The 18983-nt window shown below is 40.4% G+C and overlaps 1 protein-coding gene across 3 annotated transcripts in view; it reads right to left on the bottom strand.

Annotated features, from left to right (window-relative positions):
- MKLN1 (muskelin 1) overlaps window positions 1–18983 on the bottom strand; it is a 196702-nt gene that overhangs the window by 88796 nt on the left and 88923 nt on the right. For all 3 annotated transcript variants that reach the window (XM_048836679.2, XM_048836680.2, XM_048836681.2), the window contains 2 exons: window positions 18550–18615; window positions 4476–4588 (listed from right to left, as the gene is read on the bottom strand). In XM_048836679.2, the coding sequence (XP_048692636.1) occupies window positions 4476–4588; window positions 18550–18615 (179 nt within the window). The remainder of the gene's footprint in view (window positions 1–4475; window positions 4589–18549; window positions 18616–18983) is intronic.

Raw genomic sequence — 18983 nt, 5'->3', positions numbered from 1 at the left:
AACAGTTTATAACTCAGCTAAACATGAATGGAATTTAATGGGACAAAGAAAAGGCATTTCTCTAGCCTGATGGCGCTCTCACTAATGAATTTGACAGGACTGCCGCAAACAATTGAGGCAATACAACTTCTTAAAAAAACCCAACACAATATCTTTCATAAAAGAAACGCTAGGCAACCTAAATATATGGACCACTACTGTCTCCCTTATAGTTACACCTCTTTGTCCTAGAACTGGTTTATTTTATATTACCCTTGAGATTACATGGGATAAATGGGATATGTTTATTGCATTCTGCTCATATTTTAGCTCAACACTTTAATTTATTGTGGATAGCTAAACCAGTGCCAAATTAATAAGCACTAAAGGCACAGAAATAAAATACATACATACATACTACAATATGAAGGGCAAATAAGATTTTAAGTTCTCTTGGGAACTATTGGAATATTTTCAGCAATTCCATGTCAGACTATTGCTTATAGTGACTTGTTTATGAATATTCTGACCTTTTTCGAGGAATATCTGAAGTGTCTTCTTTAGCATACCTATCCAGTTGAGATTCTAACCTTTCCATTTTTCACCTCGTTTTACCCATAGTTCATAAGAAAGAAGGGCATTATTAGTGTGTAAGGACATATATTATATCGTATATACTGACAGTATATTTTATTTGAATTCTGAATATGTCCTCTTTCAATAATCAATAAAATCCCCACATCACACTGTAAACCTCCCTCTGCTTCAAATTCCCCTCAAAACTTGGCATGAAGTCTTCCCAGATTTCCCCATAAAACTACCCTAATGTCTCTCTTCTCCTCCAAGCCATTTTTTTCCTCTTAGTTCTGATTATCTCTCCCCCGCCCCCCAAAACCAGTTACTCCTTTCCAAGATCCATCCTCCTTACACTCCCCCAGTCTCTCCCTTTCCCCAAATTTATCTCATTCTCTCCCCCTCATCCCCAACCCTTACTTTTCTCCTCAAACTGTTTTTTTGGTACCTGTCTCCTTTCCCTCTTCTATATTGAGCTGTTTTCTCTTTCCTCAATAGCTGCCCCCTAACATCTAGCACCACTAGTGCCTGTCATCTCAGCGGTTTCCTAGGGACTGTCCTCCCATAGTACTTTGTCATCACATAGTGTCCACCGTCCATAGCTGTCGTCCTCCACTATATCCGTGCCCCTCGCAGCTCCTCCTTCCTCTCCCGTTAAGGTGAGAAAGGGGAAGTGGAGGAGCAATTAACTCAGGCAGAAGCTTCTACCATGTTCCAGCCAGGCCCCTCTTGCCCTACGGATGCTCAGAGCTAGCAGTAATGGTGTCCAAACAAAGAAGGAACGAAGGAAATGAGCCCAGTGCAAGCATGAGCTAGAGCTATAGGCTCTTATTTGTCCAGCAGGAGGACATGGCATAACTTTCCACCTATCCCTCCCTCCCCACAGCACAAGACAGGAACTGCATCCTGCCTATTAAGCTATTAATAGCTAATCAGCAGCCAGCAGGAGGAAAGAGGGGAGAAATAGAATGCTGAGCATCGCTGCAAAAAGCAACTTCAGAATCTCTTCTCTGCCCTCTCTACTGCTTTCACACCCGCCCCTTTACAGCCTCCAAAAGTTGGAGGAGGGGGGGGAGAGAAGTATGAAAGATATTCACCAATCCCGCCTGGTAATTATGCCCATGCCTCATTATCTTCAGTTGGGTTGCACAAGTATGTGAACCATGATGCACCACAGGTACTGCATTTCAATACAGACAAATGGGAATTTATACATGTAGAAACAAGGAATGCAGGTCATACCTATAGAATGGGGGGACTGTATCCTTGAAAGCAGTGATTCTGAAAAGTACTTAAGAGTTATAGTGAGCAAGCTTCTCAACAGGAGCTCTCAGAGCAATGTTATGGCAAACAGGGCTTATGTGATCCTTGGATGTATAAACAAGGAGTTGCAAATAGGAGTAGGGAGGTGATTTTACCTTTGTATATGGCACTGGTGAGACTGATACCAGAGTACTGTGTACAATTCCGGTGTCCATATTTTAAAAGAGATTTTTAAAAATTGGAGACTGTCCAATTGAGAGCCACAAAATTGATTCAACCACTGAAAAAAAATGCCTTACAGCAGAAAACTTACAAAAAACTCAACCTGTTTAGATTATCAAAAAAACAACAGTGCATAAGAACCATCATGGGGAGAAAATACTGAGTGCTAATGGGATTTTTAGAAAAGACAAAAACCATGGCTTGAAGTTAGAGACAAAAACTCACATTACAAATAAGGCACGGATTTTTAAACAGTGAGGCTGATTAACCTTTGAGAATGGTGGATTTTCCATCTCTTGATTGGAAGACATCAACAATGGGTGCCTTTCTGGAAGATACATTTTATCTAAACACAAGTACCTTGGTTTAATACAGGGGTAAGTGGGTGAAATGTAATAGCCTATGATATACAGGAAGTCAGACTAAATGATCTAATGGTCCCTTCTGGCCTTTAACTATGAATCTATAAATCTTATTGCTGCTTTCTACTAGCCCAAACTGCAGCAGGTCCAAAAGCTTCATGCATCAAACAAAGCAAAAACAGGATGAAGGTCATGGTGCAAGCAAAAACACTAAAGTTCTTAGGATTCCAAAGCCTCTGGCACTCCTCCCTTTTAGTTAGGTTCAAAATTTTAAGTGTCCCTTTTATTTGTGTAGCTGAAAGAAGCTGAAGGAAGTAATAAGTTCTTCCTGTACTGATGTCACATTCCAGCACTGGTTCTGAAGCTACAGTAGGCAGACTGCTTGTTCAGTGCTGTCAAATTATTTCCACACATGCTACTTGCTGAATTCTATCTTGTTGTATGAAGAAGAATTTCTGGACAAAAGAACCACAAAACCAATATATATATATATACACACACACACTGTATAATACATTGATGATGATTTCATCCACTGGACAGAAACTTCCTCACTGATTTCCACCACAACTTCAGCAACCACCACCCATGCATTAAACTCTTCTCTGGACCACCCACACCAGCATCAAGTTCCTGGACATCATGATTAGCTTCAACAATGGAACCCTACTGACAACGATCTACAAAAAAATCCCTCAGATCACTACACCTACCTTCACAGATGTAGTAACCACCCCAAACACACCAAGTAACCTGTTATCTACAGCCAGGCACTCAACTATCACAGAATATGCTCTGAGGAGAAAGTCCGGCATATACACCTAAACATACTCAAAACCACCTTTACCAAACAAGAACACTCCACCAGAGAAGCAGATTGCATCAGTGAAGGGGCCATCCAAATACCCTGATAGAACCTGCTTCAATTACAGATATGAAACCCCTTCTGACCGCCCACCCTTAGTTGTCACCTTCCACCCCACACTGGAACCCATATGGGTAACATCTAACAACTACAGCCCATATTCAACGGGGACCCTATCCTGAAAGAAATATTTCCTGAAACTCCCGCCCCCCCCTTCTGGCCTTCAAACAAACCCCAACCTCATCATCAAAAGCAAGCTCTCCACAGACCAGGGCACACCAGTTCAAAATGGGACCAGACCCTGCCAGAACAGATACAAAACCCGCAGTCATATCTCCACTGCTACAATGATCAACATCCCCCCTGAACACATCTTTCAAGATCCATAGGTCTTACACATGCCTATCACAACATGTGGTGTACCTCATGCGGTTCACTAAATGCCCCAATAAGAACTATGTGGGTGAAAACAGACAGACACTCTCTACGCTCTCGAATGAACTCATGTAGGAATATGATAAAAAAGACAAAAACACCCATCGCCTGTGGGTAAACACTTTTCATAAAGCGATCTTTCTGTATCTGACCTTTATGTCATCTTCAAATGAAACCTGCACAACACTTTCAAAAGATATGCCTGGAGTTTAAATTCAAAATCATGGTTTTAATAAAGACCCTGGATTTACAGATTATTACAACAATCTGTAGCCCAACCACCCCCATTTTTATCCTATGACTAAAGAGGTGTTAAAAGGCCATATCACCTTGAATGGTCCTTTAGCATATATTCTAACTACTTATGCTAAACCTGTTCAATCTTTTATTTAGCTGTGACACTGAGTGCCTTTCCCAGACCTGAACAAACACTGTGTAGCTGGAAAGCCTGTCTCTTTCATCAACAGAAGTTGATCCAATAAAAGATATTACCTCACCCACCTTGTCTCTATCTTGTGGGTTATTCTGCTATTGACAAATAAAACCACTTCTTCCCTCCTCTACTCTGAAAAGTATTTGAGGCTGAGAAGCCACTTTATTTCACATTCTCCAATATAAACACTGCAAAAGTCCAGTAGATCAGCAGCGTCTGAAATCTGAACCTTAATGTAAGCAATACTCTAACACAAGTATTACAGAAGCATGACCAATTTTGTAACTAAGAGGGGACACATTTAATCAGATACCAGTAATATGAATGTTTGGGGGAAATTTACCTCTTTTTCGGTATCTCTGGATATACAGGTCCACTGGTTTTCCTTCACACTGTATGCCCAGAAGTCAGCCAGATCCTGAGTCCCATCCCAGCCACCGAACAAATAAACAGTTTCTATAAAAATGTAAGAACATACATGGATTTTAAAAAACACAAAGCCAGTTAATTTGAATGCCTTGAAGAGGTATGATCTACCTAGGATGAAAAGACACCACGCATTAATCAATTTCTAAGTCAGTGGACATGAAAATTCATACTAATTTCAAGCCAGTTCCTTTCTGAATACAATTCTCTCTCACCTGTTAATTGAAAGAGCAATGGGAAGGAGGTGGTTTATCTAATAATTTAGGTTTTCAGAGGGGCTTGACGCAGCCCCCTTAGATATACAGTCAATTTTCTAGGCTATTCTGATTTTATTTATAATGTCTGTCTCTCTCAGAAGGGAGAATCAAATCCAGTATGTCACTGTATAAGTACTGGAGAAAAGGACAACAATTTTTTTTTTAAAAATCAACCAATATTCATGTTCAGGATACTGTGAATAAGTACAGCTTGTTCAACAGGGTGTTAGGCTTTTGTATTGTATGTGGTGCAGGCTATCAACTAGAACCTGAAATTGGGTTCTATTCCAAGCTCTGGCAGGCCTGATATTCGACATGGACTCAGTTACAAGTGTTCTAGCTTAGTCTGCCCTTCTGTAAAACAGATATACTTCCCTTAACAGTGAGGTAATTACAATTTATGAAGGGCTCTGAGATTGACAAGTAAGGAAGGCCACACAAACAAATTAGTAGCAGAGACAGAAAATTCCATGACTTCAAGTTCCAAGCCGATTCCTTCAGAGCTTGCTACCCCTCAAGAGTTAAATGTCAGAGATAGAGGCATATTAAAACTATGACCCCATCAAGCAATTAATGCCCAACATAATGGGCTCCAACAGGCATCCATGCTCAGATGTAAATGAATGACTCTTCTGGGTGTGGGAGGCATAGAGTCTCTGCACAAAGGAGAAGTGAAAAAGAATCTCAGTGCTCTGATAGGAGGAGTAGGAGTAGGAAGCATCTAGTCTTACTGGCTTGGTAGCTTTGAAGTCTCAGATCTTCTCAAAAGAAAATTTGATTTTAACACCAAAAAGCAATCGATTAGTGAACTAGAATTCAAATTTATTTTTCTCAAAATGTAAGAGCATTTCTAGGGGGGGCAACTTTCAAAACCCTTTAAGTATTCACTTAAAGTACTTTTCTTAAAAAATTGTGCACTAGTTTACTATAACTGTCTGCCAACTTTCAATCCGGTACCAATTAAACAGCACAGTTAAAAATGTGATATAGAATTTAAATGGCTATTGACCCTTGTCTATAATTGTGCTAGTGGGCACCACCATGAAAAGGTTATCCTGGTTCATTAACTTTAATTACCCTTCCTCTTGGGCTCAGGGCTCCCAATGTTCCCTGCGAAGAGCAAGTCCCTTTGTGCACATAAATTCTCACAGTTCACAAAACCCACATTACCACAACAGCTTCATTGATAGCTGAAGAAAATAAAAGATTTGGCACAGACCACGTATCCTATTGGGTCGCTGCCAAAATGTCATGCCTGCCTATGAAGGCTTTGTTGCTCCAGTTGAAGTTTAATAGCAAACCTGAATAAATCTAATGAAAGCTAAACCTTTTATCTACCTTAAAAAAACCTGGTAAAATGAAATAATCTTGCAAGCGTTCAAAAGGAGTGAAATACCATCATAAAGTAAATGCCAATGGTAAGCACCTCAGTGCTTACAAGTGGCAATGAAAAGACAAATGTACACAAACAATGTCAAATTTGCTTTTATTCTTACTGCATAACCACATTCCAGCTCAGCAATAAAGGCTCCATCATTACCCAGTCCAGAATGACTAAAATTCCTTCCTTTCTACTGGCTTTTTAGCTGATGCACAAAATAAAACCCAACATCTTTTATTATTTATTGTATTGCCAGCACAATTTTTGTATTGTAATTTATTTATTACAGGATTTTTTTAGAAGGACATCGGTGTTTCCAAACACCAATTTATCTGCCGCCAAGAGATTCATGGTTACTTTTTTTTTTTTAATTTTTTTTTCTAATGTTTGCAACTATTCTTCCAAGGTTTAAGTAAAATGTATTTTTATCCTTCACCAAAAATCCAAAGTAACTCAATTTTGCAGCAACAGTTTCACTTCCTAGCTCCCTTTATATATGTGCACTATTCCACCATCAAATTGGATATCTGTGACATTCTCCATAACTTTGTGCTTGCCATTAAGTCATCAATTTTATTACATTCATAGTCTCTGTCATACTGCATTTATCTCTGTTCACAGCGTAACAAAACACACTGTGGTATTGGAAATACTGTGGTAACAGTTGGTAAATGATGATTATGCTGCATTGGCTGTTCAGAACAATCACAGTATCTGTTTTCCCTAAACACACTTACACATACAGCTACTAGGCCTATGATTACAGTGAAAATGTTTCAGCAGGATCCAAGATTTGTGAGGGAGGACAAGTCTGGTGAATGCATTTGGAGCAGTCTGATGGTGATACTGACCCTCTTAGTCTTGGCTTAGGCAACATATACTTATGGGTACAGAGGCTGCACTTTGAAACTTTCAGTTGACCTTTAGAAAACACAATACTGGTATTAGTGGTATTTTAAGTAAATGGACTAGCTAGTCAGGACAGGGACCACATGTTCCTATGTGTTTGAAGACTGCCTAATGCAATGAGGCTCCAATTCCAATTGAGACCTCTTGGTAATCTAGTCAATTTAACATTTAAAATGGCAAAAAAAAGTAATGTGTGTCCTAAAAGTACAAAAAGTACAAAAGGTAAAAGGAAGCTTCACATACAGCCATCATAGGGAAACAATTCAATCTCACAAGGATTTGTGAGACTGAGGAGAGAAGATAAAATTGATCCATTCCCAGTGGTGCTATTCTGATAATACAAGTTAGAAGATGAAAACACAGAAGTGCAGGTCATAGCAAACCTCATCTTCACTCAATTCTTCAGATACAACTGAGAGTTAGACAGTATTCCAGGACAAGGTCTGCAAGTCTGATACAGCATTCCAACCTCTGTGTCCAGAAAGGCTCACTGGCAGGCTTATCATTATGTCTGACGCGATTAAAGATCACTAAAAGTATTAATTCTAAGGTGGTACAAAAGAGCTATAACTACATATAAGAACAGGAACAAATTCATCCCAGGCAAGGAATCCTATATTCTCACTTGCTCCCTCAGAACTCTCAAGCAGACCAACCAGACATACATAAGACAGCAAATGTCCAAGTTAAAGCTGCTTGTCTTCAATTACTAAGGAACACTGCAACTCTTCAAGGATGCATGCTGCTTCCACTGGGCTGCTTTTCTAAATATCAAATATTTGTACTCCAATCAAGACCAGTTTTGCATGCAAAAGACAGGAGAGGAAGTGTCTACTGTGTATCAAAGTTTAACAGAGACTGATGCAATATCAGCTTACATAGTAGATATTTTCTACCATGTATCTGAGATGTGAACAATCCTTATTTTTAGTACTATGGTAGCACCAAAAATGTGCTAGACGCTGCACAGACATATAGGGAAATGATCTGTGCCTCACAGATTACAATCTAAAGACTAAAAACAAAGGGGAGAAAGGGGCACTGTCTTATTGTTTCTTTGTGCTCCCATGTCTGTAACCACGTACTGTCTCTTGTCTTATACTTAGACCGTACGCTTTTGGGGAAAGGGGCCATCATCTTTCCCCTCAATGCGTGTACAGCACAATGGAGCCCTGCCAAGACTGTAGAGCTCCCACAACAACAACATACAAGTAAAGTGATCAGAGAAGATAAACCAAATTACTTTACATTTTTTTCTTTTAAAATGTCATTTCTTGCAGGCATTGCAATGGGTACTGAAGATAAATCTGAATGGACAGAGGGCAGTGGCCTGGCATGTCAAGGTAATTATATTGTAGTAGCACCCCAACAGCGCAATCAAGATCAGGATTCCACTGTGCTACATACTGTAAAAATATATAGGGAAAGACTCTCCCTGTGCCCAATAATATGTATTAGAGATAATGCTGCATCATGCCCAGCTCAACTCTGCCTTTCCTACTCACGGCCCAAATTTAGAATTTCTCCTACAGGTCAACTAGTGAACATTTGCAAGAGGCTATAGCACTGTTACATCCATCCAAAGCCCTTATCAGATATAATTTGGAGGTCAGAGTTCCCTACTGTTCTTGCCATGCCCCAAACTCAAAATTTAAGTATTTCTTAGGAGAAACTATATTCAAGAGCACTTCTAAACTGCTTATTCTGGCAAAAAAGCAGTCCTTAAGAGGCCTACTCTGTTCTCCCACTTTCTTCCCTTACTCTCAATACTGTTGCTATTGTCAACAACTCCCCTTTCCCAAGATGGCAAGAAGCTGCTAGACTACCACTAATCTGTCCATCCTTTACCACCATGCCTTAACCTAGATACTGCCTACCAACTTCTCACTAAGCTTCTCTTTTTCAGAGGAGGTATTTAGTAACCCTCTCCCATCACCTGCTACACAACAAATCAGTTAGATCTATCTCCAGAGAACTTGTGCATTTTACGCAATGCAGCCATTTTCATGTCATTATTAGTCTGCACAAAAGATTACACTCCTCACTGGAAGCGTAAATCGAGGGCAATGTAACAATCTCATACTAAGACGACTCTGGGTAAACTTTTCAAAAGTGCTTAAGTCACTTAGAAATCTAAACCACACTGAATCAATGAGATTTAGGCACTTTTGAAACTTTTACCTTTCCCCCCCCCCCCCACAATATACTGCAGTGTATTTAATAGCACTAATACATTATGAATCACAGATCAAATTAAAATTGAACTAGACTTGTCAAAACAAACATTGTAATGAGTTACCCTTGCTCTTTCATTAAATTTGTCACTTGCTATCTCACAAGAATCACAACATGGCTCCTCAGACAGTTTGAATTAGCTAGATTCTAATGTACTGAAAAGGAAAACAATCACGAGGTTCACTCATACATCATAAGATACCAATGAAGTAGTTCCCCCTCCCCGAATTCTCTCAAAATGCTTACCAACTTTTCAATAGGGTAGGCAAATACTTAGACAACTAGGGGGAGGGGAAGATTAATGTTTACTCATATTAATTGTGTTACAGTAATGGAACCAAACAAAACGCTTCTCCCAATACCTTTGATTATACCTTGTGCGCCCCTCTTTCCCCCTCAACCAAGTAAACTCATGTCTTATTCTCAGCTTTCACGTAAGCATCCTGAGACAGAAGCGCTTTTATTGGAGTAAAAGCAGCATTTTTCTCTCCTTCCTTTCTCAACTTAAACCTCTCATCTGCCTCCACCGTCCCTACCCCAACCTTGGTGTCAACCTCTGCTTCTTTTCCTGTAATTCCTTTGTCTGAATCTGACTCACCAGATCTCTGCAGCATTGCCCATGTGTATTGCTGCCTTGATTCCATGTCTGCTGGAACCTTTAACTACGCCTTCATCTGTGGTCAGCTGATTATTGCAATTTCCTTTCCATTGACCTTCCCACTGCTTAGCTACCTAGTATAATTTGCCTGCCTTCTCCAATATAAAATGGTGGTCCTTCCTGAAGGACAGCTTGGCTTCATTCCCTTGAGAAACAATGGGAGGTAGTATCCATTTTCAAAGAGAGCCATTCTTTGTTTATCTGCTTCTCCATAAAGAAAAAGCTTTCACTCATAACACTGTAGTCTACGCATGAGATATTAGTGAGCCTTACCTTTGCAATGTCTGAAGGGTCTGTTTATTTAATTGAGATCATTAGGAACAAAAATACAGTGACACTGACAGCTACATTTCGTAACGGAAATATTTTTAATTAATTTTAACTTCTAAACCAGTTACTGATTTTAACTTGTAAATCATCAGAACATTCATTCTATATTCAAGAAGCAAATGCTGTAATTTGGGGGGACACTACATCATATGCTTCATATATAAAATGATTGAATCCTTGCTTTTAGTGCAAAACTCAACTCAACCCAACCTTAACTATGGGGCTGCAATGAATGATTCCACAACAAAATGTGCACTGTATTCCTGTCAAAGATAGGTTTCAAGGAATAACAGTGCATGTTTGGTATCCTGACATTAAGTAGCAGAATTTCTTCCTCAAAAAAATATTAAAAAATTAAAAAGTGTTGTTGCTATGCTGAACCAGCCTCTCGTTTGCTCAATAAAAGCCCTGACAAAGCATGATGATTAAGGTCATTTTGATACAGATACCAGCAGCAGATGTCTGAATCCTCTTACAAAATGCATCAAGGCAATGACTCTGCTACTTGCAGCTCTGTTCAGCTGGGAATGCAGCACTGAAATTAAAGTCTGTTTGGGTATTTTGCCAGAATCTACATAAGTAAGAAGGTACTGTAGTCCTGTTACAGAACTAGGCAGAGCACTTACCTCTAATATCCTTGGATGAGGACACGTTTCCTTATATTAGAGCTTCCCAAATGCAGTCATAACTTTCTTCCTCTAAAAAAGATACAGAAAACTGTCCTGCTTCCCATATAAAGAGTTATTTAAAAATACTGTAGGTCCTTCTTGCAGAAAAAATGGAAATGGCACAATATATTCTATTTTAAACGGTATGTGCCTGTGGATGTACAAAGTTATTGTCCCTGATCTAAGTCGGGCATGACCTGGTTAATGAATATAATTCTGTATAGATATGTTAAGAGTGACTGCTGTGGTGTTCTGTATTTGACTGGAATACTGTCTGGTCCTAAAAAGATTATCTCACCATAAAGCTACAGTTATCTTAAGTCAGGAAGGACATTATGGATTATAGCATGAGCATCAGACCTTTCTGCACCATGCATATCAGACTATACTCTTGGGATACAGAATTGAGTTGCCTGTCCCCTCCATCATGCCCCCTTGTGCGTAAAAAAAAACAAAAACACAACACACCCAGATTATTACACAAGAAGTAATTTTAGCCTCCAGCTTCACTCTCAGTGTAGCATTAGAGTAGTCCAACCAGTTTTAATCACCCATTCCCTGAAAGGAGAGGTAACCTAGTAACCCACAGAATCTTTAGTTAACATATTAATGTATTTATCCGCTTTCATGTCCACTCACCAAAAGTCTATTCCCAGAAATACTTGTAAGAGGGCAGAGTTAGTATTGACTTGTCCTGCATGACTAAATTGTTAGAAGCAACTGAGACATGGAGCAAGCCACTTAACCTTTTCCTACCTCCATTTTTACAGTCGGTAACAAGGATAATGCCAATCTTTGAAAGGCACTTGGATCCAGTGATGAACAGTGCTAAGTGCAAATTATTATCCCCTCTCATCCCCAGGTCCTCTCCAAAAACGATGTGGAGAAATTGGAGAGAGTCCAGTGGAAGGCAACGAAAATGATTAGGGGTCTGGGGCACATGACTTACAAGGAGAGGCTGAGGGAACTGGGGTTATTTAGTCTGCAGAAGTGGAGAGAGAGAGGGGATTTGATAGCAGCCTTCAATTACCTGAAGGGGGGTTCCAAAGAGGATGGAGCTAGGCTGTTCTCAGTGGTGACAGATGACGGAACAAGAAGCAAGGGTCTCAAGTTGTAGTGGGGAAGGTTTAGGTTGGATATTAGGAAACACTATTTCACCCGGAGGGGGGTGAAACACTGGAATGGGTGACCTAGGGAGGTGGTGGAATCTCCATCCTTAGAGGTTTTTACGCCCGGCTTGACAAAGCCCTGGTTGGGATGATTTAGTTGGGGTTGGTCTTGCTTTGAGCAGGGGATTGGACTAGATGACCTCCTGAGGTCTCTTCCAACCCTAATATTCTATGACCTACGTGATAACAGCTCAGCAAGTGGGGCAAGGCAGATGTTCTTTTTTTCCTTTTTACATTAACATTAGGCATGCTTGAGGCTGCCCAGAGAGACTAGCTTCAGTTTGTAAAATACATCCCAAAGCCATGCCTAGACAAATTCCCACAGCTTTGATAAATGGGCCCAAGCACAAAAGGAAGCTTGAGCAGCCATTAGTAAAAGCAGCAGGTTTTACAACACAAACAGAATCAGCAACCTTCCTGGCTTTCTCATGAGCCAAATTAAATACCAGAAACACCCAGAGCTTCCTTATGAGCAAAACCACCACCACATAAAACATACTGACTTTGCAGGCCCAAACAGGCCCTGAAGCAAAACGGATTACAGCCTCCCAAGAAGCTTACAGGGAATCTCTGCTCCAGAGCCGTAAGAATGATTCAAAGTTACCCTCTGTCACTAGAAGGCATAAACCTCGGGGGTGAAATTGACTAAAGGAATGGGAGGAAGTCCAGGTCTCCCAGAAAACAAAGTACATGTGTTTAATTTAGTGAGTTACTCACTAGTCAGTTTAAAAAACTGGAAGACTGACTCAGTTTCACTGCCTTATTTAATATCAGAATGATCTCATAGGTCAAAGCCTGAGCTAGACAACTTGCTCTGAGTGAGGGAGGAAGAATCACACTTACCAATGCATTCATTCCAAAAATGTTTCATACATTTCCTGGCAAAATGCATATATCCCTCTGTGGAGAAAGAGGTGGTTAGGGACTATTTAGAAAAGCTGGACGTGCACAAGTCCATGGGGCCGGACGAGTTGCATCTGAGAGTGCTAAAGGAATTGGCGGATGTGATTGCAGAGCCATTGGCCATTATCTTTGAAAACACGTGGCGAACGGGGGAAGTCCCGGATGACTGGAAAAAGGCTAATGTAGTGCCAATCTTTAAAAAAGGGAAGGAGGAGGATCCTGGGAACTATAGGCCAGTCAGCCTCACCTCAGTCCCTGGAAAAATCATGGAGCAGGTCCTCAAGGAATCAATCCTGAAGCACTTACATGAGAGGAAAGTGATCAGGAACAGTCAGCATGGATTCACCAAGGGAAGGTCATGCCTGACTAATCTAATCGCCTTTTATGATGAGATTACTGGTTCTGTGGATGAAGGGAAAGCAGTGGATGTATTGTTTCTTGACTTTAGCAAAGCTTTTGACACGGTCTCCCACAGTATTCTTGTCAGCAATTTCAAGAAGTATGGGCTGGATGAATGCACTATAAGGTGGGTAGAAAGTTGGCTAGATTGTCAGGCTCAACAGGTAGTGATCAATGGCTCCATGTCTAGTTGGCAGCCGGTGTCAAGTGGAGTGCCCCAGGGGTCCGTCCTGGGGCCGGTTTTGTTCAATATCTTCATAAACGATCTGGAGGATGGTGTGGATTGCACCCTCAGCAAATTTGCGGATGATACTAAACTGGGAGGAGTGGTAGATACGCTGGAGGGCAGGGATAGGCTACAGAGGGACCTAGACAAATTGGAGGATTGGGCCAAAAGAAATCTGATGAGGTTCAATAAGGGTAAGTGCAGGGTCCTGCACTTAGGACGGAAGAACCCAATGCACAGCTACAGACTAGGGACCGAATGGCTAGGCAGCAGTTCTGAGGAAAAGGACCTAGCGGTGACAGTGGACAAGAAGCTGGATATGAGTCAGCAGTGTGCCCTTGTTGCCAAGAAGGCCAATGGCATTTTGGAATGTATAAGTAGGGGCATAGCGAGCAGATCGAGGGACGTGATCGTCCCCCTCTATTGGTCATTGGTGAGGCCTCATCTGGAGTACTGTGTCCAGTTTTGGGCCCCACACCACAAGAAGGATGTGGAAAAAATAGAAAGTGTCCAGCGAAGGGCAACAAAAATGATTAGGGGTCTGGAACACATGACTTATGAGGAGAGGCTGAGGGAACTGGGATTGTTTAGTCTGCAGAAGAGAAGAATGAGGGGGGATTTGATAGCTGCTTTCAACTACCTGAGAGATGGTTCCAGAGAGCATGGTTCTAGACTATTCTCAGTGGTAGAAGAGGACAGGACAAGGAGTAATGGTCTCAAGTTGCAGTGGGGGAGGTTTAGGTTGGATATTAGGAAAATCTTTTTCACTAGGAGGGTGGTGAAACACTGGAATGCATTACCTAGGGAGGTGGTAGAATCTCCTTCCTTAGAAGTTTTTAAGGTCAGGCTTGACAAAGCCCTGGCTGGGATGATTTAATTGGGGATTGGTCCTGCTTTGAGCAGGGGGTTGGACTAGATGACCTCCTGAGGTCCCTTCCAACCCTGATATTCTATGATTCTATGATTTGTATTAGCATCACTCCTCCTGCTTTGAAATAAGCATTCAATCTTGAAAACTATATTCTATGGCCACTAGAGTGCGCATCACAGCTTTCGTTTCACATGGTAGTGCTTCTCTCAACACAATCTCTAATGAGGCAAAAAGAAAAGGAGTACTTGTGGCACCTTAAAGACTAACCAATTTGAGCATAAGCTTTCGTGAGCTACAGCTCATTTCATCGGAAATCTAACGAGGCAAACTTATCTTCATAGATCTTCCTCAGATTCTTCTACCTCTCTCCAAGAAGAATGTTTGCCAGCCTCATACAAACGGAGTACTTCCTCTCTGGGGCAATAATTATATATTGGATGACAAAGGTCTAGAACTTTATCAACTCAGGAAACCATAATAAAAATTCATGGTGAACAGGAAAGTTATTTTTAGGGCTGTCAAGCGATTAAAAAATTAATTGCACTGTTAAACAATAGAATACCATTTAAATATTTCTGGATGCCTTCTACATTTTCAAATATATTGATTTCAATTACAACACAATACAAAGTGTACAGTGCTCACTTTATTTTTGATTACAAGCACTGTAAAAAACACAGAAATTTTCAATTCACCTAATACAAGTACTGTAGTGTAATCTCCTTATCATGAAAGTTGAACTTACAAATGTAGAATTATGTACAAAAAACTGCATTCAAAAATAAAACAATGTAAAATTTTAGAGCCTGCAAGTCCACTCAGTCCTAATTCTCGTTCAGACAATCGCTCAGACAAACAAGTCTGTTTACATTTGTAGGAGATAATACTGCCAGGTTCTTGTTTACAGTGTCACCTGACAGTGAGAACAGGCGTTCTCATGGCACTGTTGTAGCCGGAATTGCAAGATATTTACAATCTTTATTGCCAGATGCGCTAAAGATTCATATGTCCCTTCATGCTTCGGCCACCATTCCAGGGGACATGCGTCCATGCTGATGACCGGTTCTGCTCAATAAGAATCCAAAGCAGTGCGGACTGACATGTTCATTTTCATTATTTAAGTCAGATTCCACCAGCACAAGATTGATTTTCTTTTTTGGTGGTTCAGGTTCTGTAGTTTCCGCATTGCAGTGTTGCTCTTTTAAGACTTCTGAAAACATGCTCTACCACCTCACCCCTCTCAGATTTTGGAAGGCACTTCAGATTCTTAAACCTTGGGCCAAGTGCTGTGGCTATCTTTAGAAATCTCACATTGGTACCTTCTTTGCATTTTGTGAAATCTATAGTGAAAATGTTCTTAAAATGAACAACTTGTGCTGGGCCATCATCTGATACTTCTATAACAGGAAATATATGGCAGAATGCAGGTAAAACAGAGCAGGGGACATAAAATTCTCCCCCAAGGAGTTCAGTCACAAATTTAATTAACTTTTTTTCCCAACAAGTGTCATCAGCATGGAAGTATGTCCTCTGGAATGATGGACAAAGCATGAAGGGGCATACAAATGTTTAGCATATATGGCACGTAAATACCTTGCCATGTTGGCTACAAAAATGCCATGCAAATGCCTGTTTTCACTTTCTGGTCACATTGTAAATAAGAAGAGGAGGACAGCATTATCTCCTGTAAATGTAAACAAACTTGTTTGCCTTAGCGATTGGTTAAACAAGAAGTAGGACTGGGTGGACTTGTAGGCTCTGAAGTTTTACATTGTTTTGTTTGAGTGCAGTTATGTCACACAAAAACATCTACATTTGTAAATTGCACTTTCACAACAAAAAGATCGCACTACAGTACTTGTATGAGGTGAACTGAAAAATGCTATTTCTTTTATCATTTTTACAGTGCAAATATTTGTAATCAAAAATATACACTGATTTCAATTACAACAGAATACAATATATAGGAAAATGTAGAAAAACATCCAAAATATGTAATAAATTTTAATTGGTATGCTATTGTTTAACAGTGCAATTAAAACTGCAATTAACAGAGATTAATTTTTTGAGTTAATCCCGTGAGTTAACTGCAATTAATCAACAGCCCTAGTTATTTTGACAGCCCTAGTTGTATTCTGTCCTCATGCCCATGCACCTCAACTTGCTACAGCCTTCAACTCCCTATCTATATGCCCACAACCAATATAGCCACTCTCAGCTCCCCCAGATTTTCAATAATAATCCCACATTCCTCCTTGCCCCTCAAAGGGTATCACACTGTAGCTGGGGGTATGATTTGAAAGCTTTCATGGACATACCCATGGTAGCTTTAATCTAGCTAACCCGCTAAAACTAGTAGTGAGAACGTGGCAGGCAGCATGGTCTTCAGTGCAGGCAGCACAAGTACCTACCCAGAGGGGTAAAACAGGCTCGTGCAGCCCGCACTGCCACGTCCTCACTGCTATTTTTAGCAACCTAGTTAGATTAAAGCTAGTGCACGCACAACTACAGAAGCTGCAAACTGCACCCCGACCTGTAGTCCAGATGTACCCAAAGGCTTGGCACCCGTCCCCTCTCCCCACTAACTGTAAGTCACCTTTATTACACTGTATTAATCGTATGGGTTAGGTAGAGAAAGGGTTAGAAACCATGTTTGTTAGGAGTATTTAAATAAGGAGTTGAGGGCAACATGAAATCTTTTGACTGGTAACAGCAAGGGTAACCAGCAATTGAAGACAGTGTATTTTATTACATATCAACCTATCAAGATATGGTCACTCAAAACCCTAACCATCCTACTTGCATCCCCCTTTCCTCTACCCTTTGACAGACTAAGTTATTTGTGGCAGGGACTGTACCATTCTTGTGTGTTTACATGGAACCTAACAGGTTTTCTTCCTCCATAGCAGTACAAAGTAGCTACAGGGTAGGGATTTGTATATTTATTACAATTAGACAGCCACAGTGAAAAGGTTGTTAAAAGGGGGAGAGAGAAAAATTGTTCTTAACCTCTGAGAATAGGACAAGAAGCAATGGGCTTAAATTGCAGGTTTACGTTGGACATTAGGAAGTTTTTCCTGTCAGGGTGGTTAAGAACTGGAATAAATTGCCTAGGGAGATTGTGGAATCTCCATCATTGCAGATTTTTAAGAGCAGGTTGGACAAACACCTGTCAGGGATGGTCTAGATAACACTTAGTCCTGCCATGAGTGCAGGGCACTGGACTAGATTACCTCTTGAGGTCCCTTCCAATCCTATGATTAGGCAAGGAGGTTTGGGGATTTCCTCCAATGCTCCCCACTCCCATTCTCCATCCATTGTATTGTAGTTTATATAAACTACCTAAATAATTGAAGCCAGCATGATTATACTGCATTTTGACAAATAAAATATGCAGAATTTTAAAATATTGTGCACCATTTTAAATGTTTTGGTGCAGAATTCCCCGAGGAGTAAGTTCCTAGAAAAGTGGGGCTCATAGCACATGGCCCATCATTTTAAAAAAAAATGATTGCTTAAGTTTTAAGATCCCCAGCTCCCTTTCTCAGGAAAAACCCCTGGCTCTTAATTAGAAGGTTCCTAGGTTATCAGTGTGAGTTAGGGACCAGTAATACTTGGCCAGCAAAGGCTGAGACTGCTTCTAGCCTTAAGACCTGCAGCAGGTAGGGGCGAAAAGGGCACCTGTAACACATCCTCCCCCAACCCAAACATCAGCTCACCTATGAAAGAAGTCACTCCTGCATCAACAAAACAAGCAGACTGAAATCTAGAAAAGTGGAGTAGGGCTCCACAGAGGGAAAGCAGAACAACAATCTAGATGCACTAAGAGCAGAGTTTTGTCCAAACACTAATAGAAAAAAATAATATATAAAGGAACCAGATACGTTTGCATATTTATAACTGAGCTGGTATCCACTCAACATAATTAAGTCCCAAAATAAAAATAGGACAGAACTTTCTTCTTAAAGAATAAATGACCATTCACCTGTCTGTACATCAATGACCATCTGATGGCCTCCTCTCATTCCTGGTCTGCTGTCTTCTCCATCACCTAGTTAAAGACAAAGGAAAGATTTTCTATTATACATTATTTTTTAAAAAATTATAATTCATTCATTCATGCCATAAAAGCTGAGTGGAGGCAGCACAACTTAAATAGCCCACAGTCCTTCAAACATTCAAAACATACATAGCAATTATATGGAGAACAGCATGTTTATACTCAAAGCAACCAAGATTTTTTTTTTTAATTGTCCAATTGCTTTTTGTGTCTATCTTCCAGAGAAAAATCATTGTCATATGTAAATCAGTGAATACAATGCTCTCATTCAGTACATGGAGTCTCTTGCAAGAGGAAACCTTAACATTTCCTGGATGTGAAAACATATCCTCAGGTCCATAAAAACTGTTGAGCTTAAA

This window comes from Caretta caretta, chromosome 1 (genome assembly GCF_965140235.1).
Source record: "Caretta caretta isolate rCarCar2 chromosome 1, rCarCar1.hap1, whole genome shotgun sequence".
In the NCBI taxonomy this organism is placed as follows: domain Eukaryota; kingdom Metazoa; phylum Chordata; order Testudines; family Cheloniidae; genus Caretta; species Caretta caretta.
Note: the sequence above shows the minus strand (reverse complement) of the source record. Positions and strands in the feature narration are given on the sequence as shown.